At 41.1% G+C, this 27876-nt stretch overlaps 1 protein-coding gene across 1 annotated transcript in view; it reads left to right on the top strand.

Annotated features, from left to right (window-relative positions):
• MPPED2 (metallophosphoesterase domain containing 2) overlaps positions 1-27876 on the top strand; it is an 83982-nt gene that overhangs the window by 28178 nt on the left and 27928 nt on the right. The window contains exon 2 of the mRNA XM_022583716.3: positions 15400-15581. Within this exon, the coding sequence (XP_022439424.2) occupies positions 15400-15581 (182 nt within the window). The remainder of the gene's footprint in view (positions 1-15399; positions 15582-27876) is intronic.

The following is a 27876-nucleotide window of genomic DNA, read 5'->3' on the forward strand; positions in this document are numbered from 1 at the left end:
GTATATGCAGGCGTGAAAAGGAGCAGACAGTATTATGAAAACAAGGTGGAGGAAGACTTTCTCGTAAACTTTTGCAAATGTTGACACAGACCTGAGAATTAGCTGAAGTTTATTCCCTATCCAAAGTATCCAGGAAAGTCACTGATTTGAAATAGAACAGGGTGATTTTATATGTGAACTATCATGAGACCAATAAAAGAATGTAGAAATGACATATAACCAGGTGCTGAAAGAAATTGGATCTGGCCAGGATAAGGACTACGGTGTAATTGGATTTGTGTGTTATCTCCTTGGGTGTTTAGGAGATTGTGTGTGTGTGTGTGTGTGTGTGTGTGTGTGTTTGCACTGAATGTAAGCTAACTGTTAAAAGTACATTGTATAAAGTTTGGCCTCTGTAAAATGTGGCCTGTACTTTGGGCTCAGTCAGTCTTGGTTAGTACCTTTTGTTGTTTTTATAAAGTTTGGAATAAAATAACCACTTGTTCCTGATGGGTACCTGGACTGGGTGAGTAGTCATAACTGTAGTCATGATGATTCGTTGTCCAGGTTTTGTGAAAACTGGAATCTGGATAATGCATTCCGACTTAGCAATCCTTACACCACTGTGAAGTAGAGAGGTACAAGCTTTAACAAATTTAGGAAAGTTTAGGTCACCTTAGAAATGCAGTGTCTACCAGGGAATTACCTTCCTGTAAATTCAGCCCTCTGACTCACTTCCTCACCTTCCTACCTCTCTCTCTCTCTTTTTTAATATAGTGTTCCTTTTATGTTGAATGACATTACCGTAGCTCTCTGCTTGGTGATCTCCTACTGCCCCTTCAAGACGCAGATAAAATATACCCACTTTGTGAAGACCTCCCCATCCCCAAATAGAACTAATTCCTTCCATCAGTCCTTTTCTTGGAAGACTCTCAATAATGATGGCTAACGCTTAATGAGCACTTCATATGCACCAGTCCCTTTATAAGCAACTGTCATTTAATCTTCGTGTCAACTTTATGAGGCAACTACTATTATTATCCCCAGTTTACAGATGAGACACCTGAGGCTTTGAGAAATTTAGTAACTTGTCCAGGGTCTCAAAGCTAGGCAGAGACAGAGCCATGGCCTAAACCCATGCCCTGTTGATTCTCTAAGTGACATAACTGACTCCCGGACCTACATAGATATATGTGATTTATGGTCACATCAATTACAGTTTGGTATGTATGCCCTCCCCAGCAAAAATGTGAGGTTCAAGATGGTAAAAATGACAACCCTTGTAAAAGAATAATTCTTAAAAATTCTGACTCTCACCCAGATATAAAATGAATACTTGTTAAAAATTTTATATACCTCATTAATAAACAAGGGAACCAAGAAATTTGTTATAACAGATTTATAAGAGGACCACAAATTTATATGGAATAAAAGAAGGTTGAAATGAATTCACAAATGGATGCAAAACTGGAGGGGGGGAGTCAATTGAACATCCACTGGACAGAATTTATTTGCATCTGTAGATAAGAATTATTTGCATTGCCTTCACTTATCTACAAGTTACAAAGTTGTATAATAGCCCACAGACTAAGGCCTATATCCCTGTGGGATCAGATAATGCCTGGAGGCTTTATCATTCCATGAAAAGGATGCTCACTCCAGTCTTAAATTTTTCCCTATACCTTTGAGAAACAGTATTCCATAGCAAAGGGCAGAAGCTCGTGGTTTAGATAGGCTCTGAATCCAAAGTACCAAGCTTACTTGTGTGACCTTGAATAAAATTTGGAAGGAATACAAAAAAGTTCACATGCTTGGCAGGTGTGTGCGTGTACACACACATGAATCCTGCAGAGAAAGATCTTGAGGGGATTAAATGTAATAATACAGGAAGAGCCCCTGGCACATAGTAGATACTACTAAATTTCAGGTATTATTAGTAGTAATAAAGTGTCATGTAGTTGTTGCTTAATAAATGTTGAGTGACAAAATCAGGAGTGGACAGACTTTCCTGTTAAGGTCCAGATAGTAAATATTTTAGGCTTTGCAGGCCATATGGCATCTGTCACAACTGTGAAACTCTGCTGTTGTAGCTCAAAAGCAGCCATAATAATATTTAAACAAATAATATAATTGTGTTCCAGTAAAACTTTCTTTCTAAAAACATGCACTGGGCTGGATTTTGCCTTTGGGCTACAGCTTGCTGACCCTGGACTAAATGATTAAAATGGCTAACTCAGAAGCTTGGGGTGAAGGACTAATTGCTAGTCACACCTATTGGTAGACCTTGCCAATGCCACTCAACAGGGAAACCTGGGCAGAGGTTAGCCAGTGGTAAGCTGAAGTTGTAACATGGGAGAGGGCATTTCTCTTTGTTATTATTCAAAGTAAATCGACTACTGGATATGCAGTCAGACCTAGATTTTAATGTTTTCTCTATCACGTACTAGCCGGGTGATCATGGGCAAGTTACCCACCACGTCTGTACCTTGGATACACCAACCCTGAGATAACCATGGGGAAATGTAAACTGTGAAATACTCTACCCAAGGTAGTAAGTACTCACTGCTGGAGAGGGAAGTAGTCCTCTATTGATTCTACCATTGTGTGGGAATTATGTAATTTCTATGGTTGAATAGTAGACTAGCTATTTCAGCAGAAGATAAAGATGTAAGGTAAAAAAGTTCTCTCATTGTCACCAATCAGTCTCCAGAGTAACATATATTGAGTCTGAAAATTATTGTATTGGATTAATTTTGAAAGGTCTTTAGATGTTGGCATCATGTTAAGTTGCCTTACAAATAAGCAGTTGTCTTGAAATGGACTTACGTGATGTCCCATATGTAGCTAAAAATGGTCTTTCTGCCTTAGGGACAACTGATATTTTGAAAGTAAGTCAATAAACTCAACCCAAAGTTGGAAAAAACATTAAGGACCATTAAAACCCAACATCTGGCTACATACTTTAAAGAAGACCCATTAGCCATGCAAATATGAAGTTACCTGCACTTCTGATAAGCGCAATTAACTAAATAATGAATTCCATTAACAGCTACTTGTGAGACATTAAGACTTGGAAAACTTGGCTTTGATGAGTTGGGAAGTAGAAAAACACAATAGAATTTGGTTTCCTTTGGCAGAGTTTTAATACAAGAAAAAACCCCTTTTGATCAGTTAGATCCAACATCTTCTCATGAATATCCCCCCAACATTTAAAAAGTAAATGGTTGTGTTTTTTAATGTCTCTTAACATTCTTTCTACTGGACTGAGCCAGTTGAAGACATGTTTTCAGGTGGATCCAGTGTTCAAAAATGACCCATATTTTGTTCTTGAGGTTGGAATTGTAATGATTAATTATTAATTTTAAAAATGTGTGCCCCATTTTAGGACAGAATCTGCTCTTATATCTCTGTGTGTTGTGTTGTGTAAGAGGAGGTTGTAAGCTGGCGGATGACAGAGCAGACACTGAGCAGTCAGCTTGGGACAGGGCCACCTACTGGCCTTGTGCCTCTGCTTAATCTGAGTCTCAGGTTTCTCGTGTATAAAATGGGAGAAAGACAGGGCCTACCTGCTGTAGGGATTAAATGAACACTGCCCAGATGAAGGGCATCACACACCTGGCTTTGAAGTGAAAAGTGTTGCTGTTGCTCCTCGTCATTACCATCGTTATTTTCAGCCAAAAAATTCAATGTCAGTATCCAGATGTCTTAGTCAGCTGGTATCACAAATACTATACACTGGGTGGCTTAAACAACAAACATTTATTTCTTATGATTCCAGAGGCTGGGAAGCCTACAATCAAGGTGCCAGCCAATTTAGTTCCTGGTGAGAGCCCCCTTCCTGGCTTGTAGATGGCTGCCTTCTTGCTCTGTCAAGGTCATCTTTCTTGTGTCTCTTTTTATAAGGCCACTAATTCCATTCATGAGGGTTCCACCCTCTTGACCTAGTTACCTCCCAAAGGCTCCACCTCCAAATACTATCGTATTAGGGCTTCAACATATGAATTTTAGGGCAGGACACAGACACTCAGTCTGTAGCATAAGACTAGTGATAAAAAATGGGGACAGGATGAAGCTACAGGAGCTGTAATCATGTAGGATGTTGTAGTTCATTTTTGACTACTTCTCCAGTCCTCGTTTACAGTATACTCATGATAGTTTCTGTTTGTAATATCATCAGGTTTCTTTTTTTTTAAAGAAGATGTTGGGGGTAGGAGTTTAGTTATTTAGTTATTTAGTTATTTATTTTTGCTGTGTTGGGTCTTCGTTTCTGTGCGAGGGCTTTCTCTAGTTGTGGCAAGTGGGGGCCGCTCTTCATCGCGGTGCGCGGGCCTCTCACTATTACGGACTCTCTTGTTGCAGAGCACAGGCTCCAGACGCGCAGGCTCCGTAGTTGTGGCTCACGGGCCTAGTTGCTCCGCGGCATGTGGGATCCTCCCAGACCAGGGCTCGAACCCGTGTCCCCTGCATTAGCAGGCAGATTCTCAACCACCGCTCCACCAGGGAAGCCCTATCATCAGGTTTCTATTGCCTTTCCTTCATATCCTCTCCTTTCTGTTTTCACTGGGCTTGGCTTTATCATCATACGCCTAGATTTTTACAGTTAATTTCAAGTCAGCCTCCTTTCCTTTAATGCCCCCCCAACCCCATCCCCATCCCCCTCACATCCTGCAGGGGCCACATCAGTTTTCCTAAAGCCAGCTTTCTTTGTGGCCCCTTGCACCTTTCAATGAGTGAAGGAGGAGGAAGTTTCCCACAGCCTCCAGGACTGGTTCAGGTCCCACAGTCTGGCTCTCTGTGGTGTGATCCCCAATGCCACCAGCCTTTCAAACCTCCCACTGCTCATTGACACAGCAACTGTGCTCTGGCCATGCCTCTTTACTCACAGGTCCCTGAGTAAGCTAAGTGTTTGCACGCAGTGCCCACTGTTCCCTGGACAGCCCTTCTTTTCTGCCTGACTTTCCAAGTCCTGTGCTTGTTTAAATCCCAATTCAAATTCCAGTTTTAGGCCACTCTCATGCCTCTTCTTTCTGAGCCTAAGATCCTTTGTCCCAGGCATTTGAAATTGACACTCTACCTTGTATTCCATGCCCACTGTAATGTCCCCTGTCCTTCCTAGCCCTCAAGCAATGCCAGGCATTTTCTCCTTTACCCCACAGTACCATGCACATTCTTGATTATAGTACTTTGCAAATTGTTTCATAAATCACCTGTTTACATATCGCAGAGACCATCTGGGACTTGGCTTTAGCTGTCTCCCCAGCGCTTAGCACAATCTATGGTTCAGAGAAGGCGCTTAACAAATGCCTGTGAAATAACTAAATGACTGAGCAGGAATCAGGCAGGCCAATAAACATTTGTTGAAGACAGGCATACCTAGTTTTATTGTGCTTCACTTTATTGCGCTTTGCAGATAATGTGTTCTTTACAAATTGGTGGTTTGTGGCAACCCTGCGTTGAGCAAGTCTATTGGCACCAATTTTCCAGCAGCATTTGGTGACTTTGTGTCTCTGTGTCAGATTTTGGTAATTCATACAATGTTTCAAACTTTTTCATTATTATTATACTTGTCATAGTGATCTGTGATCAGTGATCTTTGATGTAACTATTGTAATTGTTATGGCGCGCCACAAACCATGCTCCGTATAAGACAAGGAACTTAATTGATAAATGTTTTGTGTATTCTGACTGCTCTACCAACCAGCCATTCCCCTTTTCTCTCCTCCTCTGGTCTCCCTATTCCCTGAGACACAACAGTATTGAAATTACAACAGTTAGTAGCCCTGCAATGGCCTCTAAGTGTTCAAGTGAAAGGAAGAGTCGCACGTCTCTCACTTCAAATAAAAAGCTAGGAGTGATTAAGCTTAGTGAGGAAGGCATGTCGAAAATCAAGATAGGCTGAAAGCTAAGCCTCTTGCACCAACACTTAGCCAAGTTGTGAATGCAAAGAAAAATTCTTGAAAGAATTGAAAAGTGCTATTCCACTGAATACATGAATGATAAGAAAGTGTAACAGCCTTATTGCTGAGTGGTCTGGATAGAAGATCCAACCAGCAAGATTAGGCTTTCGCTTTCCTTTAAGCGAAAGCCTAATCCAGAGCAAGGCCCTAACCCTCTTTAATTCTGTGATGGCTGAGAGTGGTAAGGAAGTCACAGAAGAAAAGTTTGGAGCTAGCAAAGGTTGGTTCGTGAAGCTTAAGGAAAGATGTCTCCATAACACAAAGGTACAAGGTGAAGCAGCAAGTGCTGATGCAGAAACTGCCACAAGTTATCCAGAAGATCTAGCTGAGATAACTAATGAAGGTGGCTGCACTAAACAACAGATTTTCAGTGTAGGTGAAAAAGCCTTATATTGGAAGAAACACCATCTAGGGTTTCCATAGCTAGAGAGGAGAAGTCAATGCCTGACTTCAACCTTCAAAGGACAGGCTGACTCTCTTGGTAGGGGCTAATGCAAGTGGTGACTTTGAGTTGAAGCCAGTGCTCCTTTAGCATTCCAAAAATCCTAGGGCCCTTAAGAATTATACTAAATCTACTCTCCCTGTGCTCTATAAATAGAACAACAAAGCTTGGATGACAGCACATATGTTTATAACATGGTTTACTGAATATTTTAACCCCAGTGTTGAGACCTACTGCTCAGAAACAAAACAAAACCAAACCTTCTTTTCAGAATATGACTGCTCATTGACAATGCACCTGGTCTGCCAAGAGCTCTGATGGAAATGCCCAATGAGATTCATGTTGTTTTCATGCCTGCTAACACAGCATCCATTCAAGTTTGTGGATCAAGGAGTCATTGTAAGAAATACATTTTGTATGGCTGTAGCTGCCACAGATAGTGATTCCTGTCATGGATTTGGGCAAAGTAAATTGAAAACCTTCTGGAAAGGATTCACTGTTCTAGATGCCATTAAGAACACTTGTGTTTCATGAGAAGAGGTAAAAATATTAACAGTAACAAGACTTTAGAAGAGGTGGATTCCAACCTTCATGGATGACTTTGAGAGGTTCAAGACTTCAGTGGAGGAAGTAACTGCATATGAGGAAATACCAAGAGAACTAGAATTAGAAGTGGAGCCTGAAGATGTGACTGAATTGCTGCAATTTCATGATAAAACTTTAATGGATGAAGAGTTGCTTCTTATGGATGAGCAGAGGAAATGGTTTATTGAGATGGAGTCTACTCGTGGTGAACATGCTGTAAAGACTGTTGAAATGACAACAGAGGATTTAGAATGTCATACAAACTTAGTTGATTAAAACAGTGACAGGGTTTGAGAGGACTGACTCCAGTTTTGAAAGAAGTCTTACTGTGGATAAAATGCTATCAAACAGCATTGCATACTACAGAGAAATTATTTGTGAAAGGAAAAATCAGTAGATGCGACAAACTTCATTGTTGTCTTATTTTAAGAAATTGCCACAGCCACACCCCAGCCTTCAGCAGCCACTATCGTGATCAGTCAACAGCCATCAGCATCAAGGCAGGACCCTCCACCAAGCAAAAAGATCACAGCTCACTGAAGCTCAGATGACAGCATTTTTTAGCAATACACATTTTTTTAAGTTAAAGATGTACATTTTAAAAAAAATTTTAGGTATAATGCTATTGCACGCTTTATAAAGTATAGTGTAAACATAACTTGTATATGCATGGGGAAACCAAAAAAATTCTTGTGATATTCGCTTTATTGTGGTGGTCTGGAATCGAACCCACAATCTCTCTGAGGTATGCCTGTCGTGAACTGACAGACCAACTGCAGAATCCTTAAAGGAAACACCCTTGTTGCTTCTTTGTCTTCCAGAACTTGCCATAGCACCTGGCACGTAGGTAGATGCTTAAGAAATCGTTACTGACTGACTACCTTACTGACTGACTGTGTGGAATGACAGGCCTTCAGTACAGTGTCACGTGCCTTTTTTTTTTTCAAATGCAAGGCCAGTATCCAGAAGTGTAAGCCGATTAACCTGGTTGTTAGGTTAAAAGAATAGGAAACATTTAACCCCAGACAACACATCTCCAGTGGGATACTTATGACCCAACCATATGCCATCTGAGAGGCTTCAGTGGCTCCTACAGTAGCTAGCCTGACGGGCACCAAAACCCCTCCAGTGGGACCAACAGAAGGACCAGGAATTCCTATCGCGTGCAGTGCGTGAAGAATTAAATTGTTACCACTTAATATTCATTGAATGTCAGCGCTGTACTTTTGTACTAGGAGAAAATAGATGAGACACGAGACACACTCCGTGCAGTGGGCTTTGTTAGCTCTAATTAGTTGGTAGTAGAACAGTGCTGATACAGCAGTTCAGCAGTTAAAGGAAAGCAGTGCCCTCGGTACAAATGTGAGTATATTTATGCATCTGGTTCTGTTATGCTTCCTTACTGTGTTTCAGCACCGTTACTGTTCTGGGGCATGATGGCTAAATTGGGAGAGTTTTACCAGCTCAGAGTTGTAGCAAAACAAGAACAGCCCCGTTTCTGAAGGAACTATTTAAATCCCACATCCTTTAATTTTTGTTTTATTGTGGTAACTGGGATTCTGGCTTATTTGTTCTCTTTTACACTAGAAATACCTGGGAGCTCCATCTATGGCCCTAAATTGCAGTTTCACTTGTCTTTATATGTAAGGTCTGGCTAATACTGATTATATTTGGATGGATCTGGACTGTGTTCACCTTTGCATTGTCTGGAGGCCAGAAAGTAAAATTGCAAAGATAAAGAACATGCTTTAAGCTGCTTGCAAGACTGACTTGTTTCTGAGGTCTTGCACAGATTCCTAGTGGTGTAGGAACGAAGCAGCTAGTCATCTGGGCATCATTTGGTCCTGCCCCTCTTTTCATACTTGAAGAACAGAGGCTATAGGAGGGAAAGTGACTTGCCCAGGGTCACATAGCTAATTGATGACCAATGTAGTTGGGGCATAGGAAGGCCCTGGACACCACAACCATAGCTCTTTTTAATGAGGCTTGTCTCTCAACTAAAGTAGCCCCTCTAATGACACCTGTATTTGGAAACATTCACAATCAGTCTGACTTGACATCTCTGAGAATGAGGAACACTCTTTATCTTTACCAATATTCTAAAAATCAAATTTTATATTGCTTATTTTCCCTATGAACTATAACGTGTGGTTTTTGAAGTTTTAAGAGACTTCATTCAACTGGATAATGTACATAAGAATTGAGGGTGTCAGTGTATGGAGCCCTAAAACTTGGATAGTTTTGACAATTAATTCAAATAATTTTGAGCAGTCTCTCTAGATATTAATGGCTACAAGAGTTTAGGTGGTTGATTTGCTCTCATTTTATAATTTTTATCATCTTTTTCTCCAAGTGCAGGTATATTTTTAGGTTCCAAAATTAAGTTGGTAGAAAGAGAAGTGAATTGGAAGTTAGAAAACTTGAGTTCTAGTTCTGTAGAGTAGACAAACCTGAAAAAATTTTAGTACTTACGTATTTCTTTTAACGTGTCATTGAAAAATACAACGTGTATCCACGTCATGACTTCATAGATGATACTGTTTAGGGCAAAACTAAGAAAAAATTGTGTAAAAGCTGTAAGACGCTTAACAAAAATTAAGTAATAGTATACACAGAAAGGCAAAAACTGTGAAGAGGATATTCAAAGAAGAGAAACACAGGATTAGATCATCTCTGAAGCCCTTCCAATCTAAAAATTCTGTCATTGTACTAACTTAAGCCTGGTATTTATTTATTCATTGTTTTGCTGGCAGGTTTTGCATATCTTTATCAAACAGTCAGGTGGAGAAGGGACTGAATTCTTATGTCTAGGGAGGATGGTGTAACATCACAAACCTAATTTTAACTCTGATGCCATCTGAATTTTCAGGGTAAAAATGAAAGCTTTAATGTCACATTCGAAAACTTTTTAAAGTCAGTGGAATACATAAGCACAACATTGGGGTTTTCAAGTGGAATGGGGGATGATAAATACATAGAAATCCTGTTCAAATGTTTTGTAAGGGTTATAGTCTACCCTGACGCTGAATTATAAGCTAATTGTGTACAATAGGCTTTTACTGCACTCTCAGCCTAAAGAAGAAATCCACGTCATAACAAACCACATGATTACAGCTTTTCTGAAGATCTGTCAATAGGACTTGCAACACTGTGTACATTTGTTATTGGAAAAAATATCAAATATGGCCAGAAGAGGATTCCGTAGTGTAAGCAATAATATTATCATATTAGTTTTTTATGGGTAAAAAACTCTAATGGGTCAAGATGGAATAAATGAGAATGTTTTATTTGTTTGAATAGGCCATGGGATATATAAACATTTGACAATCAAGCTTTAAGAACAAGATTTGAGGCTTGGCACAAAACCTGGAGACTTAATTGGAAAACCATTTAAGATGTTAACTCAGGCCTCCCCTAGGAAAGTCCTCCAGGGCGTCCAGCTCTGTTGGTTCTCCATCGCCTGTACTAGCATTTGTCTTGGATAAACAGCTCACTGGCCCATGAATCCACGTGGCCCATGAATTCTGACACTATAGATGGGGGGGGGGTTCTGACCAATCAGATTGTATTCAGGAGATCACTAGGATTCTGGGGACGCTTGACATCCTATCACGCAAGGAAAAATTAAAGAAAATGTGGCCGCTCCACTAGGTTAGGGAAGATTTCAGGGGATTGTAATACATGTCCTCAAATATTTGAAGAATTGTCAAACGGAAAAGGGACTGAATTCTCCTTTGCTATTTCAGAGTGCAGAACTAGGATTAAGAAGGAAGTGACAGGAAGGAAGTGAATGTTTTTCTTGACTGTGGATTATGTGCCCAGCGCTGTGCTGGCTGTTGTTCGTGTGATCTCCTTTAATTTCACCAAGTTGTGTGGTAGCTGTTATTATCTCCTTGTAACAGAAGGAGAGATGGAGGTCAGAGAAACTAACTACTACTACTAATAGTAGTAAAAATACTACCACTGAATTAAAAAAAAAAAACAAACCAAAAACCCTAGCATTTATTGTCTGCTGTGTGTCAGGCACTGTTCTGAGTACATTATTCTTGAGTACACTATTTGTACATTATTCTTTCTCATCCTCATGGCAGTCCTGTGAGTACCTCATGGCAGGTACTATTTGTATACTCATTTTATTGGTAAGGAAACCAAGGCACAGGAATTAAGCACATTGCTTGGTGTCACACTGTTAATAAATGTGGAGTGGGATTCAGAGCCAGATTGTCTGGCTTTATAGCCAAACATGCCCCCACCCTTACGTCATTCTGCATCTTTACTTTCAGAGCATGTGCTGTGTGCCAATCTAGTGCCTGACAATTTATATCCTTATAGTAATATAATAGACTAGGCATTATTATTCCCATTTTACAGATGAGGAGAAAATTGAGGCTAAAAGAATGAAATAACTTGCCTGAAACAAATAGCTCGGCCAAATTGTTACTCAGCCTTCAGGCTCCAGGCCAAGTCACTTTGGACCACGCTCAGCTTTCTCAGAGTTTCTGGATCGGAAACTTTCTAGCAAGTAGAGCTATCAATAACCAGAATGGGCTGCCCTGGGGGAGGAGAGGGGACTCAGGAGCTCCCCTTCTCTGGAAATGCTGGAGAGAAAATTTATGTCAGCTAGGCAGGGAAGGGATAGAGGAGATTCAAGCTTCAAATGAAGAATTGAACCCGATGCTCCCTAAGGTTTTGTCCAGCTCTGGGATTTTATGATGCTGTGTTTTCTTCTCATCTTCCCATGTCATCTTGTTTTCCCCTGGGTGTACTCAGATGTACGTGCAAATCTCAGTCTGCTATTTGAATCTAGCTCTGGGGGTTAGATTGCCTTGGTAAGAGACTCACTTGCTAGGATATTTGACATGATTCCCTAGGGGAAATGTTAGGTCATGTGAGAAGTCAGCAGCATAAGCGGTAAGGCTGTTAACTAAGAAGGAAAATGCAGCGGGAGGGTCTTCCCACAATGTGAACAGGTAGATCTGCCCATAGCAGTCAGGGTCTCCCTTAAACTTGCTTTCACAGGAAAATGTTTGGCTGTCTTGCCTTTTTCAAGGCGTTTGCCTAATGCCCAATTTGGAAATAGTCGTTTCCCTAGGGTTGTCTCAACTTTCATTATATCCATGGCAACTTGCCTACTCTACTAGATATCTTATTTTCAGCTCTGAATGCCTTTGGGTGGAAATGCCTTCCTTCCTATGACCCCCCAGGTAATATTTGTCATGTTATTCAGTGTGGCTCTGACAGGCTGCACCATCTTGTCTTCCTGTACTTAGTCCTGTGCGTAACAAAGAACATCAGTGTCTCTGGGTCAGGGGATGTATGTAAATTCTGTATCTGCATCTTTATATCCCCCAATTCCCCAATCTTCTACCTTGAGTCAACCCTCCATATCTCTCCCCAACATCTACTAATTGTCTCTCTTTGATGACATCAGGTTGGTGGTGTTGATGGGTGGGCCCTCTCAGCCCTCCTGTGTCCCTCTGACTCATTGTTTTATTTCAGCTGAAAGCTGACAAGACACATTTTTCTTCCTTCTTCCTCTCCCCTCTTTTTCTTTTTTATCCCTTGGCCTTTATTTCACTGTTAATGATGTTGGACATTTGAGTGTTTCTCTGGAGGAGGCAGGAAGATGGGGAAGGATGTTGAAGCCGCTCAAAAATTTGACTGGTGTTTCAATAGTCATAGAAAGTGATCTCCCAGCAGAGAGCTAAAAAACATATCATGTACCACATGATGATTCACTTCTCTAAGCTGAAGAGGTTCATAGCATATACCTGTGCTCCTTTCTGCTTTATAAATTCAAAATGATGACTCTGATGTCCCTCTGATAAATTCAGATGGACTCCTAAAGGATTTTTATGCAATAGTTGTGCCCATAGCTTAGCTGAGTTGTGGAAAGAAAGAAATGGGATTGTCTATGCTTTACCATCAGGATGAGAACTGAACTGGAAAATAAAGATATATAAATATTGACTTTATTCATATAAAGTCCAGTGGTTTCATTCAGATGTTGGTGGTTTCAGTATACATGTGCACAGTCCCAATCTGGCGAGTATCTTAACTTTAGGTATAAGAATAGAATATTACGTATCACTTTCAGAGGGTGACACAGCCTGCTGCGGCAGGGAACAGTTCTTCATTCCCTGGGAAAACTACTTTTAGAAGATAGGCAATATAGGGGCTTCCCTGGTGGCGCTAGTGGTTGAGAGCCCGCCTGCCGATGCAGGGGACACAGGTTCGTGCCCCGGTCTGGGAGGATCCCACATACCGCGGAGCGGCTGGGCCCGTGAGCCATGGCTGCTGGGCCTGCGCGTCCGGAGCCTGTGCTCCGCAGCGGGAGGGGCGGCAGCGGTGAGAAGCCGGCGTACCGCAAAAAAAAAAAAAAAGAAGATAGGCAATATCAATTGATACAATTAGAATCACTGAGACCGAGTATAATAGAGTCTCAGTAATGGAAAGGCAGACAAACATTTTTATATATATTTTATTTTTAATATTTATTTAGTTTTATTTATTTATTTGGCTGTGCTGGGTCTTAGTTGCGGTACACGGGATCTTCATTGCCGCATGTGAGATCTTTAGTTGCATCATGTGGGTCTTTTAGTTGTGGCATGTGAACTCTTAGTTGCGGCATGTGGGATCTAGTTCCCTGACCAGGGATCGAACCTGGGCCCCCTGCATTGGGAGTGCAGACTCTTAGCCACTGGACCACCAGGGAAGTCCTTATATATATTTAAAAAATCAACATTGGATATAATCATGAGGGTTTCCAGGTTACTCATGAGATCTCAGTGGATTAGTGAATTTTCTCCGTGATAACAGCACTGTTAATTTCTAACCTTTTCAGGAAAAAATCCTTTTTGTTTTTTTGCAGAAGTTAAACTTTTTTTTGGGTTTCCAATGAGACTCGCTGCGTTCACCAGTTCACAGTCCCTCCGTCCTTTCTTTCTTCTTCCAGCTCTCCTTTCTTTTTCCTTACTTTCCTTCTTCTCTGACAAAGATAAAATAAAATTAAAAGATTAACCATTAAAGAAATGCAGTACTATCCAGGTTGTATACTGATGTCTTTATTTCCTTCACGAAAATTGCCATTGTTCAAATAGATTATTTCTTTTTTAAAAAGTGGAAAAAGGAACAAAAAATTAAACAGAGGCTTTAGAGGCAACATGTACAGGGAATCTTGTGTTGAGCTTTCCTTATGTCCTTTGCTGCATTTTAATGACCCAGGGTGGGGCGGTGATATGAAATGTTGTTCCTTATTTAACGTTTTACACTCTCACCTCCACATTGCGTATTTGCTTCTCTTGTGACCTTTTCGTTGCATTGGTAACTGCTTCTTTTCATCCATAATCCAAAGTAAGTGTACCTTCCTGCAGAGAAATTACAGGAAGCTGTCAGTGTAGAGTTAGTATAGTTAAAGCACCCTTAACTCTGCTCTAAACCCCTTAAATAATTAAAACTGTATGCTTGAAGAGTCAGATTTGCATTTCTTTACCAAGTTTATTTAGCACACTTTGTTACACTCAATTAAATGAGAATGTTCTGTTTCACTTTCTTTGCTTCGGGTGGATCATTTTGCCTTTTGATTCTTGTGCCCTAGTGGTAATTTCACAGTGCTTAGGTCTCTAAAACTGAACATATATTAATGCATATGTAGATCTATACACACCCATTAAAAGGTTTACTATTTGTACTGAATAGAATCTTTGCCCAAGGCATTTGAGCATTCCAAGTAACCTAAGGTGTAACTGGGACAGCAGATAATTCATGGTGGTAAAGAAGGAGCTGGACAGAGTTGTTGGAACATCCAGTGTTTTATTTAAAAAGCCCTGTAACTTCGGCATCACCTTCAGTGCCCACAATTTGATGTGTGAATCTCCCTGCGAAAACAAGAAGATAAAAGGTGTTGAATGGTTCTAGAAAGGAAATTAAATACAAGTACTATGACTCTTCACATCTCAGTTGGCAAAGCATGTGCAGAATGTTCTTCATAAATTAGTTCATTGCTTAAGTTATGCATGTTTAAGGAGGAATAAATTAGTTATATCCATTTCCTAATGAGTAGTGGGATCAATTGGAGCTTGATGAGAGAGGAAAGAGCATCATTTTACTTCCCCAGTTGGGTTCGATATCCCTAAACTTCACCATGAATCACTCTCTCAATTTCCTGAGTTATTTCTGACTCTACGTGTAAGATAGTCTGGCCTTTTAATTTTCCCACCAGGTAAGTAAGACTTCTTGAATTTGCCCAGTGGGTTTGTAGACGGGAGATGATGTCTCCTTTGCACCCAGAAGTGTTCCTTGTTACAATGGGCCCCTCTGTCTTTGCATCGGTTTATCTGGGTGTGTTCACGGATAACAGTCAATGTGTATGTGCGATGACAATTACGAGGGTTCTAATATGTTTAACTGTTATGGGATCTGTTATGTCTACTTTAGGGTCGACCCCATCCCATATGACACTCCAAAACCAGCGGGCCACACGCGGTTTGTCTGCATCTCAGACACACACTCCAGAACAGATGGTATCCAGATGCCTTATGGGGACATCCTTCTCCACACAGGCGATTTCACCGAGCTGGGACTGCCCTCAGAGGTTAAGAAGTTTAATGACTGGTTAGGTAAGGAATGATTGCGTTCTGGCGCCCCCAATTAACCTTTCCCGTCCGAGTGTCACTCACTGCGTCCTAATTGAATTAGAGCACTTGGAAGCTAGCTCAGCCATTTCTCGTATGAAATGCGGTGGTGTCTAGCTTTAATCCAATTCTGTTAATTAAAGATGAATTTTTAGATATTTAATTTTACTGTGCATCCTTTCAGTGCCTGGCCTCGGTGGCTCTGGGGCAAAGGGATGGAAAGCTTTGAAACCAATCTCATCTCACTCATTCTGCTTTAATGAGGGCATTCATTGGCACACATGAGACGTAGAATCATGTTTTTAATTCATTGGCTCTGCAATCCTTCCCAGATATTACAAGTGAAGACCTACTAGTAAGAGACCATTTCTAAGGAATGAAGGAGGATGTAAAAGCCCTTATATAAAGGGAGGGTCCTAGCACAGGGCTGCTTGGGGGCAGCTTTCCCAAGTGAACCAGAAGGGTATCCTAAGACCCCTGAAAAGATAAGATGTCCTGCTGTAAAGCTCCAAAAATTTGGAATACGAAACCACCCTCCACTCTGTGGAAAGGTAATAGCAACTTTGTGGTTTCTGTAGAGGCACCCGTGGGTCGGGGTTATGGGAAAAATGTTGGCTCCTGGGTCAGGCAGTTGCCAAATATTAGCATTACAAGGCAGTCATGGGGTTTTTCATAGCGAGATTAGATGACAGATCTTTTTTAGAATCCTCTTAGGTGAGGGAAAGGAGTATAAGAATTACATAGTAAAGAGTAAAAATCACTCCGCAAGAATAATGTCATGAATAATGTGTCAGCCAACAAAAATTACTCAGGAGATTTAAGGAGAAACTTGAAAATTCATTTTTCCATCAAACTAAAGCAGGGTTTGAGACATTTTAAAATAATTGATTAAGTGATAAAATATATGTGTTAATGGAAAACAATATTCATTAAAAACAGTGAAAATATTTTAAAAACAATGAGCCTAACTATAACATAACTATTTTGAGTTTTCCTGTGACCTTGCACATCTATCCACCTTTTATAAAGTTGACATCAGGGTACATATCTGCTCTTTTGTCTGTTTTCATTTGATAGTATTGGTAAGATTTTAATTGATTTTGCATAACTTCCATATTTATCCTTTTTGATAGCAGTATGACATTTGTATTGTTCTGTATGTTTATTTAATAAGACATCCCTCTAAAAAATGAACATTTAAATTGATAACAATTTTTCCTCTGAAGCTAGCACTGAAATGTGCGTTTTCATTTGTATATGTCTTTTTGCTTCCATTGACTTATTTCTTAGGGTAAAGTACTGTATGAGTTAAATTACTGAGTCAAAGGATATGAAATTGTTTATGATTCTTGCTGTACATTGGCATCTTGCTTTCCAAGGGGATTGTAGCTGTGTACTGACTATACCAATTTTACCACGATCTTGGCAACATTGGATATTGGAGCTTTATATTTTGTACTGTTTCAGTAGGTATTCAGTCATCTCACTTAAAACAGCAAGATATCTTAAATATCATTCAGCACAATCTCATTCTTACAAATGACTCAGATACAGAGAAATTACCTGACTTTCTCAGAGTCTCCTTGTGGTAGAGCTGGGCCTATAATCCAGATCTTCTCACTCCTCTTTTGCATCTGTCAAATTTGCTTTCAAGTACTATTCTCTCTTCATTTTAGCAACGTGTATTTATGAACTATTAGCAGACAAAATTATTTGGGGTTGAATTTTGACAGTTTTAAACTGTTCTGTGACAGCTGAATCTCAACACAGAAATGATCTCGCTGCATTGACAATGTTGATTTGTAAAGGAGTAACCCTGTGGGAAGCGTTTACAGAAATAAAAGACAGGATAGATCCTGGTTATAATCTTGTTTAGCCACTGACCTTGGGCAACTGAGTTAACCTCGCTTTTCCCCTTGGTTTCCCTCTGTAGAACGGAGGATTAATACCACCTGTCTTTCTGGTTTGTTGTGCAGGTTAATCAGTACATGATTGCAGCTAGGAAGTTTTTGTGGGCCATTCACAACTGAATGGGGAATGTGGCGAACGAACCATCAACAGATATTTACAGGGTAAAAACAAGAGGAGGTCAGAGGAATTGTTTAGTAGAATGGACGTAAACACGGGGAGATTTCATAAGGGAATGTACTCCATAGATGGAAAAGTGCCATAACTAAGGAAATAAAAAGGTAAAGAAATAAAATGCTGAGGTCCAATTGCAAGATCAGTTCCTTCTCGTCCCATTTCCCCTCTGATCTCCTGAGGCAGGAGGAAGAGGTCTCTGCAAGGCACGCAGAATGCGGGGCTGAAGGCAGCCCACAGCGGGGTAAGGATAGAGAAGTTTAGAATCCCATAGGGAAAGCCCAGAGTAGCTCAGTTACCCCAGCAACCTCAGGGTGCTCCAAGGGTGAGAGATGGTGTGTGATGACACTCTACCGCTTGGCTCAGTTGGGAACCTCTCACCTGAAAAGAGTGCTTCCAGCAAAAGCTGCCAGGTGGCCTAGGAGAGTGGAGTCAGGGGTCAGATCAGTCTAGGGCTTTTGCCATAACAGGGCATTCAACTCTCACCAGAATGGTTCCTCACAGATTCGGCAGGCACTGAGATCCAGTGAACCTCTAACTGATTTCCATCTCTCTAGTCTAGGCCACCCTGATTCTTGGAAACAGCCCGACCATCCCCCAGGCTCCCTTACTTTCCCAAAAGGCTAATCTATTTCGGCTATAGGCTAGGCACTCCTTCTCTCCCTATAATATCCTTTGAAGGTTGCTAATGTTATCTGCATTTTACAGATGAGGAACCTGGAGCTCAGCTGGGCTATCTTACCCGAGATCATTTAGCAGAAAAGAAACTCAGAGAGGCTAAGAAATCCACCCAGATTCACTCAGTGAGTAAACCTGGGGTTGTCTGACCCCCAAGTTATGAGCCCTTTCCCATTCCGTGGTGTTATGAGTGGGTTTATGGCAGCTAGGAAGCTTGCAGACTTTAGGCTTGAATTAAATATGGTAGCTTCCAGCAGCTTCATGTGGAAGTTGAGTCACTATTTGACCATGTGCTGTTATTTTAAAGATGTGGTTAAGCTCTGCCCATCTTGAATCTCACGCTGACCTACCAGCTGCAGGGGCTGAGAATCCCATCACGAGTTCTGTGTTGGTTCAGACATGGTGGGCCCCTGGTTAATTTGTACATATGCCACCTGGCAGGAGGAACACACAAAGTTATTAATACAAAGTAGTTTATGAGATAAGCAGGTGGCACAGGGTCATAAGATGATAGGACCCAAACTAGGTACAGCCAAAGGTTGGAAAGGCAATGCAGCCTTTAATGATTACGAGCAGCTAGGAAGAGCCTGTGTTGAATTCCCTGCCTTTGATAAGTTGCTTAAACTCCTGAGCCTTGATTTTCTCATTTGTAAAATGGACGTAATAATAATAATATACCCCATGGTTGCTGAGAGAATATACTCTGTGATACACTCTCTGACCATTCTTAACACACCGCTTGGCCTCTGGACTTTCAATAGATAGTGTAGAGGGAGACAACAGAGCCAGCGGCATAGAATGCAAAAGGCAGAGACTAGAAAGGACTGGCGCCATAGATTTAAGAGGAATTTAGAGTGTAAGAGGGAGCCCGTAGAGGCTGAAGACAGGTCTCCCTCTTAACAATTACACTAGTGGGACAGAACATTGGGACTGTAAGAAGACTTGGAGGTCCCACCTCCTCATTTTTTTTTTTTTTTTTTTTTTTTGCGGTACGCGGGCCTCGCACTGTTGTGGCCTCTCCCGTTGCGGAGCACAGGCTCCGGACGCACAGGCTCAGCGGCCATGGCTCACGGGCCCAGCCGCTCCGCGGCATGTGGGATCTTCCCGGACTGGGGCACGAACCCGTGTCCCCTGCATCGGCAGGCGGACTCTCAACCACTGCGCCACCAGGGAAGCCCCCACCTCCTCATTTGATGGAAGGGGAAACTGAGGCCAGAGAGATTATATGAATTACTCAAGGTCACTCAGCTAAGTAATGGTCTTGTTGGGACTGAGACTTGTATTGTCTATGGGTGGCAGGGGCTAGACACCGTACCTCTTCCCCCACCCCTCCGTTACATGTATCATTTCATGCAGTCCTCAAAATAACTTGTGAAGTAGCTTCTATGACTTATGAGTAAGCTATTATTAGCTTCTTTATTACTTAGGAGGAAAACTGAGCCTTGGTGAAGTGAACTTACCTAAGATCACGTGACTAGGAGGTGACCTGAGGATTTGATATTAGGTCTATCAGACTCTACTTCCCATTTGTGTTCTCCTGTCTTTCTCTATTCCCAGTCTGGGGCTTGGGATCCCTGCTGGAGGGACTATATCCTGAGTAAAATGGTGTTTTTGTTTGTTTGTTTGTTTTTTGCGGTACGTGGGCCTCTCACCGCTGTGGCTTCTCCCGTTGCGGAGTACAGGCTCCGGACACACAGGCTCAGCAGCCATGGCTCACGGGCCCAGCGCTCCGCGGCATGTGGGATCTTCCCGGACTGGGGCACGAACCCGTGTCCCCTGCATCAGCAGGCAGGCTCTCAACCATTGCGCCACCAGGGAAGCCCAATGGTGGTTTTTTAATAACTACCTTTCTAAACATACACACTAACACATATATAGGCTCAGAGCCTAAGGTGGGTCTATGTCATTTCTCATATGTCAGAGTTGTCGGAAAGAGGTACAGATAGGTCTTTGCTAAAGAAATACTTTTTAAGGTGATAGTTAAATCCTATAGTCCCATTCATGTGTTAGTTCAGATTTGCTCCAGGGGTGTCATGAATGAATAGGCTTTGGTGGGCTGAACTGGGATCCTAGCCACTCAACCATTATGGCATTTTCTTTTTTATCTTGGCAAAAAAGTATCTCAGTCACAGACTAGGCTTAAAAATAAACTTGCCAACTATAGATTAATTGCCAGTTAAAATGTAATTGTTTTTATTGTTGGTAAATTCCAAACCGCTGAAATGCCTGAAGGCACCTTTTGTGAGGCAGTGGGTCGTGTGTGGTCTTCCTTCACTTTGCCCCTTTGGTCTTTCTGTGTCTCTTTGATGTTCTTTACTGATCACTTGATTTCATCGTTCCTGTCCTCTCATGTTTAGAATATTTGTGGTAACCTTCTTCTTGAATATGCATATATGTCCATGGATGCTGCACAAATGGAGACCTTATCATTTGATTGGTCTTCATATTTCCAACTTTCAGTTACACCCACACCAACTTTCTTCCCATCCCCCGAATGCACATGCCCTTCCACACTGCTTTCCTGTTGCAAACCCTGTTCCCACTTCCTGGAATGACTTTCTTCTCCAGGAGAACTCCTTCATCCTGCGTGACTGGTTCTTTTTCCCTTAACACTTTGGTCAGGCATCTGTGCAGCCCTTCCCGTGGTTGTTATGTCATTGTTTCCTTGTCTGTCCCCTGCCTAACAAGTGCTCCTCGTACACCCAAGTTCTGAGTAGGGCCTGGAACATAGTCAGTGCACACAAAGGATTGTTCAATCACTGATTGAATGAATGAACATAAAGGATAGGACTTTTCTTCTGCCTGCACGCTTGGCCAAAACTTTAAAATTATGTTGTACTGCATATAAAATGTCTTGCCCTGCCCTTCCTTTTCCTTTTTGTCCTCAAAGTATGTATCCAGTTGGCTGTCCTTAGTGATTCCTATATACTGTGCAGAAATGCTTAAAAAGGGTTTGTGGTGGTTGTTTTGTTTCCTGTATTATAATTAGAAAGACAGCTTTCTTGGGTGGCCTGTTCTTTTAGACGAAAGTTGATGTTTAACAATCTAGTCACTCAAAATCCCTTTTAACACAGCACCAATGCCATGAAATTAAAATTATGGCTTTTCTTGGGTCTCAGTTGTCATTTAATAGCTCTGAGTTTCAGTTTCTCCAGGGCTAAAAGAAAGAATGAAAATGCTTCCTTGGAAGATCTCAAGCAAAGGGTTCTTTGTATTTGTAGGAGCACTGTATTAGGCGCAGTTATAACAGAGTATGACTGTAGCAAACATCCCAGATCATAGATGCACAAACTGATTTTGCCCCTTTCAGAATAATCATACCGGGAGAGTGTGTTCCTCTTCCAGTGATCTTGCTATTGGCCCAAAGCTTTGGAGCTGGTCTTTGGGAAAAGCTTTCACAGCCTGGGCTATTTATTTTATTCTTATAATACATGTAATGTTCATTCCTGATAACTTAGAAAATAGAGATAAGCGAAAGAAGATAACAGAAGTACCCATGGTCAGAGATACCACTGTTAACATTTTTAAAGAATGCTTTCTATTGAATAGAATAGGGTGATTCTATACAGGATGTTTTCTATTGATACACACGTACGCATACATATACGTGAGTGCTTTTTACCAAAATAGAGATCTTACAGTAATACTGTTTTGTAGTCTGTTTTTCATCTCAACAATATATCAAGAACAACTTTCCACATCAATAAATATGGCTAAAATACTTTTTCCCAAAAAAAGCATACTTTTCGATATAAATAGGATACACATGTTATAGAAATTCAAGTTTTTGACACGTGCAAAGTAGAAAATATACATTCCTCTGTATAATCCTGTCTCCAGAGTAATTACTATTCGATGTGTAGCATTTGAGAAATTTTTCTGCTTTGAATATCCTCAACGGCAGCAAGTCTTTACCCTTTAAGTGTTTTTAAGGAATGTTTTAATTTTTTTTCCTTTTCACAGTTTGTTGATTTTATTTTAACCATCCTCATCCGTGTCCTCTGCTGCTATAATAGTCAGTCTCTACACAGATGACCATTTCTCAGCAGCGCATTTCTCAAGGTACACAGCAGATGGTTCTGAGGACTCTGGCCCTTGCTCTGCAGTTACTGGCTACACTGGTAATTACTTGAAGTGGTGAAGTTTTCTAGGGTTCTTGGTCCTGGGAGGACTGTTTTCATTCAGTTTCTTATTCATCCTGTGATAATGGCTGAACACTGTTGTCCTTCTTGTTCCTTTAGGATTTCATGAAACGATGGTAGTTATTGGAGAGGCTTTCCTTCCCCCTGAACTCCCTTGAAGGGAGTTTAATTTCATGTTGTCTTAGCCTAGAAGGGCAACAGAGTGAAACCAGAAGGACATTGTTTTAGGAGAAGAGGTTAGGGACAGGATGGAAGGGCAGGCTTCGCAAGAAGGAGTACAAATTGAGAACGGTGTTTGTACCACCCATGGCAAGCAGGAACCTTGGAGGGAAGGGAACCCATGGGGAAGAAGAAGAGAAGCATGGGTAGGGTCATTTGGCCTTGCCAGCATCTCTGTTTAAGGAGTATTTTTAAAGTTAATAGAGCTACGCATGTTGTCCTGTAACTTTAGAGAATAAAATTACAGCACAGCATTCTGCTGAATGGGTGCACTCTGGCTTATTTAGCCAGATCTTTACTAGTAGACACCTATGGTGTTTTCATTTTTCTTTATTATTATCTGCACCAGTGTGATGATCATCCTTCTTGCGCTCTCTTTGCAAACATCCTTAATTTATAGGATATCTTCCTATAAGTAGAATTGTTGCTTCAGATGATATGTACTTTGAAAAAAGGGTTTAATACGTATTGTCAAATTTCCCTATATAAAGATTGTAATTCCTTTCTGATACTCTCAGTAGTATTTGGGAGTTGGTGTCACATATTTTTGAATATCCTCAGTGGCAGGAAACCTTCACCCTTGAAGGGCTTTTTATTTTTTTTTAATTTATTTTTTTATCCCAATAGAGAAGGTTACCTTCCTCCATGAAGGGCTTTTTAAAAATGACTACAGACTCTTTTTTTTAATTGTGAAAGCTTGCGTACTCATTGTGAAAAAATGCAAATAACTGTACAGAAAAAAACCAAGTTCACTACTCTTCATAGTGGGAGTGTATCCTGTCGTGTAGTGTATGAATGCATGTGTGTGTGTATTGATGTATGAAAAGACAGTATGGTGTCAGGTTAAGAGCGTGAGTACCAGATTTAGTCTGTGTGTGTTTAAATCCTGCTTTCAACATTGTTAATTTTGTGATCTTCAATTTATTCATCTGTAAAAGGAGAGTTATTAATGCTTAGTGTATCTAACCTACAAGAATTGTGGTGAGGTTAAATATAATAATGGGTACCCAATGTGTACAGGTAGTGAATGGTCACTAAATGTTACCTACTATTCAAGCTGCCATGACTCCTCCTTTCTGTCCTTCTGGTGAATTTCTCTTATTCCCCGGGACGCCAGAACTTCAGGGAAGGTAGCCCTACATTCTCTTGTGCCACAGTGACCTCTGGCCGGTGGCCCACTCTGCCTGTGGAGCATAGAAAAGGATGAGCACCATGGCCTCCCTGGCCCCCAGAAACCTGGCCCTGTCTCCTTTCCCACACACAACACACAAAGACGTCTCCTTGGATTCTAATTAACCTGTGAAACACACACCTGAGGAGGCCAGGCTCGGTCTCCCGTCATCTCCCTTGTCTCCCTCCTTGAATCTGGCCACTGACTCGCCACCCCTACACGTGCACACAGTGTCACCGTCTCTCCTGAAAACCATTCCTGCCCAGTAGTTTCCTGTCTTACAAACTCCAGCACACCAGGCTTTAGCCAGGTTATCGATGGCAGATTTCAATTTATTTTTAAAATTCTTACGCATAATGCTTTCTAGGTGTGGTTTGCACATTTAAGGTTGGAGCTTGCGAAGTGGGCAAGTTGAGATATACCATTTTGAATAAAAAACAATGATGTGACATAATGGCAACAAAATAAATAAGTCATGGGTCTGTCAAATACAGCACGGTGACTATAGTTAATAACACTATATGCTATAGTATAGTACAGTAGAATATACTATAGTATAGTTACACACATAAGTATTGCATATTTGAAAGTTGCTAGAAGAGCAGATCTCAAAAGTTCTCATCACCTGAAAAAAATTTGGTAACTATGTGTGGTTACAGATATTAACTAGATTTACTGACGTGATCATTTTGCAATATATGCAAATATTGAATCAATATGTTGTACACCTGAAACTGATATGTCAATTATGCCTCAATAAAAATAAATAAGTAAAAACAGAACAAAACAATAATGTGACATAATGGCAACTGCTTTCTAGTAACGTGCCTAGCAGTTCCCAAAGAAAAGTTTCAGAAATGATTTGAGCAGGAGAGCCTCATTGGAATGTTTACAGCGATATAACTTTATGACCACTTAAAAGTCACATCTAATAACGAGGTAAAGGTTAGAGGCTTTAAGAAGGGCAAACAAGATGACTTGTCCCATGATTTATAGAGGAGAATGTGCGAGACAGTTTCTTAGAGCCTAGAATTCCCTGGTTCTTATCGTTTACAGTTTTAATATCAAAGAAGTTTCTTAATCTTCAGTTTGCTCACAAAACAGTGTCTGACATGCTACTCTTCAGCTTTGGACTGATAATTTGTTTTTCCCAGTTATCACCCTAGAGTTATAGTTTATTTAGTGGCTTCTCTTTCTGTTTAAATTTATTTATAGCTTCTCTTTCTAAGCAATTTCCCTGGGTTTATTTTTTCCTTAGTATGACATTCTAGAATAAAAGTGTCTGTGAGCTGCCTATATATTCTATCAGGTGGATGCAGAGATCCTGTTTTCCTGTCTGTAACAGTATAGGATGAGTATCTGTGTAATCCAAATAACAGTTGATTCATGCTTACTATTTACTCGTCCTTTATATTGAAGAATCTTTTATCCTAAAGTGAATTACTTCATGAGTCAATTCATATATAAATACATTTTCCCAATAAGGATAAAATTAACTTTAAAGTACAGGCCATTTTATTAAGTACAGTACTTAAAGAAAAAAAACACACACAGAATAGTTGAATATGCTCAAATAAGTAAGATTGGGTTTTGTTCCAATGGAAAGGATCATCAGTGACCTGAGGACACAGAGGCTAGGTCGTTTCGTGATCCATGTGAACCTAATCCTCTCTGTTATGGCCAGACATTTTCTTAAATTACATTAATTATACTGGTTCTAATTTATATGACATCTTTCCTCCAAAGGATTCAAAGTACCTTTGAGTATATTAGATCATTAATGCTTATAATGGTCCAGGGAAGTTGATATGGGCAGACAGTATTACCCCTGTCTTGCTGATCAATGGATGGAGATCCAGAAAGGTAGAAGGACAGACTGGGGTCATACCGTGAGCCAATCCAGGAGCTGAGACGAGAGCTTTGAACCACTCTTTGAACCTTCACTTCTAAAGCTCCCTGCTTCCTCCTTTGCTGAAATATCCCCATCTCCTAAAGAGAAATAGACGTGGCCAAGACACATATAACCATTACTTCATCAGCTTAACAGAAAAAAACCACATAAACACTGTCCTGAAATGGGTGAATCTTTCCTCACTTTACTGTTTGAAAATTGTATCACTATTAAAAATAAATAAATAAAGTTTAAAAAGGAGCTCTTTGGAAATAAAAAAGTCCCCAACTTTTCCAAACCGTCTGGCTAAGAGGCAATATTGAAACCCCCAAACTGTATAATCCTAAATCTGGACCAGGATCCTTGTATCCCAGAAAGTGAAGGGGCTTCACCCTCGAAGGATTATTTGCATGTGATCTCCTCTGGACCAGGTCCTGCTTTGTGGTAGGCGCTGAGAATGGAGAAGGGAACAAGAGAGCAGTGTCACTGCCTTTAGCATCCAGCCCTGATGGTCAGTATTATTTCCCTGATTTTATAAATTAGGCAGCTAGAACTCAGGGAGTCTAAACATCTTACCCAATTTTGCACAGGACGGGGGGCTTTATCTTCTGCCTGGGTGTGATGCCATTTCTCATCCTGCACTATTTCTACATATCAAAACCTGGGAGATTATTTTCATTCTTTGAGGTTTTATCTGTGGCATGGAGTCCTGATTTTATCTTAATCTGTTTCTCTTTCCAGATACTTGCATTTAACTGGAGACTAGGTATTTTGCCACAGATGGTAGAAGGTACACAGATACCTCAAAGACGGTATATCGCAAACCAAATTAGTATCTCCTCCAAATACTGCTCATTCTCCTGAATTCCCATTTCTGATTCACATGACCATTAGCCCAGGCACCTAAACCTCCTCTATCTAAATATGACTATGTTTTGTCAGTTTTCCTTCTTGAGTGTCTGTTGTACCTAAAGAAACTGCCAAGGCTCAGCCTACCATTCATTTTCCTGGAACTGTTTAATAACTAATGCTTACTGAGTATTCACCATTGCCTGACTACTTACAAGAATTAACTCATATCTTCACAACGTTCAGGTGGGTTGATACTGTTATCACCATTTTTTTTTTTTTTTTTTTTTTTTTTTTGCGGTACGTGGACTTCTCACTGTTGTGGCCTCTCCCGTTGCGGAGCACAGGCTCCGGACGTGCAGGCTCAGCGGCCATGGCTCACGGGCCCAGCCGCTCCGCGGCATGTGGGATCCTCCTGGACCGGGGCACGAACCCGAGTCCCCTGCATCGGCAGGCGGACTCTCAACCACTGCGCCACCAGGGAAGCCCGTTATCACCATTTTTACAGATGCAGTAGAGGCACAGGACCCTCTTCCCATGGATTATGCCGTCAGACTCATATTTTCTGGAATGCATTTTAGGAACCATTTACCAATGGAGTAAAGTCTGTTATGCCATTCAAGGCTCTTCATGAGCTGGTCCAATCTATCTGCCCAGCTTCCCGCCCCAACATACTTCTCTCCACCCTCTCTTTAGCTCTTTGGGCTTATGGTCATATCTTTTCTCTCTTGCTAGTCCTCCGGACACAGACACATGCTGGTCCAAAGTCGTTCCCACCTTATCCATTTCCCGGGTCTGTTGGTCTCTGCTCAGACCGCCTTGGTGAGATCTTATTTTTCCTACTTCTGTGTCTTCTTATTTATTATCAATCTTCCTCCACTGAATGCAGGCTCTGTGAGGGTCTGGATTTGTCCCATTTACCACCGTCATATCCTCTATACCTACAAGAGTATACCTCTGTGCAGGAGCTGCCAACACATGTGCGCTGATTGGATGGGTAGAGGAAGGAAAGCAAGCTCCGTGAGAGCAGGGGTGTGTCTCTCTGCTCCTTGTCATTGATGAGGTCGCAAGCATGGTGCCATGTGCATAGTAAGCGCTCAACAGATTTTTGCTGAATAACTGATTATTTGCTCCTGTGGGTCCCACTGCCTGCCTGCCAACCTTGTTCCCTTTCTTCTGTGAATTTTGTTCATTCTTTAAGGCCCAATTCAAAGGTTACCTCTGTTACGAAACTGGCCCTGCCTTCCC

Source organism: Delphinapterus leucas, chromosome 7 (genome assembly GCF_059928025.1).
Source record: "Delphinapterus leucas isolate spDelLeu-1000000601 "Yukka" chromosome 7, BTC_Dleu_Yukka2, whole genome shotgun sequence".
NCBI lineage: Eukaryota > Metazoa > Chordata > Mammalia > Artiodactyla > Monodontidae > Delphinapterus > Delphinapterus leucas.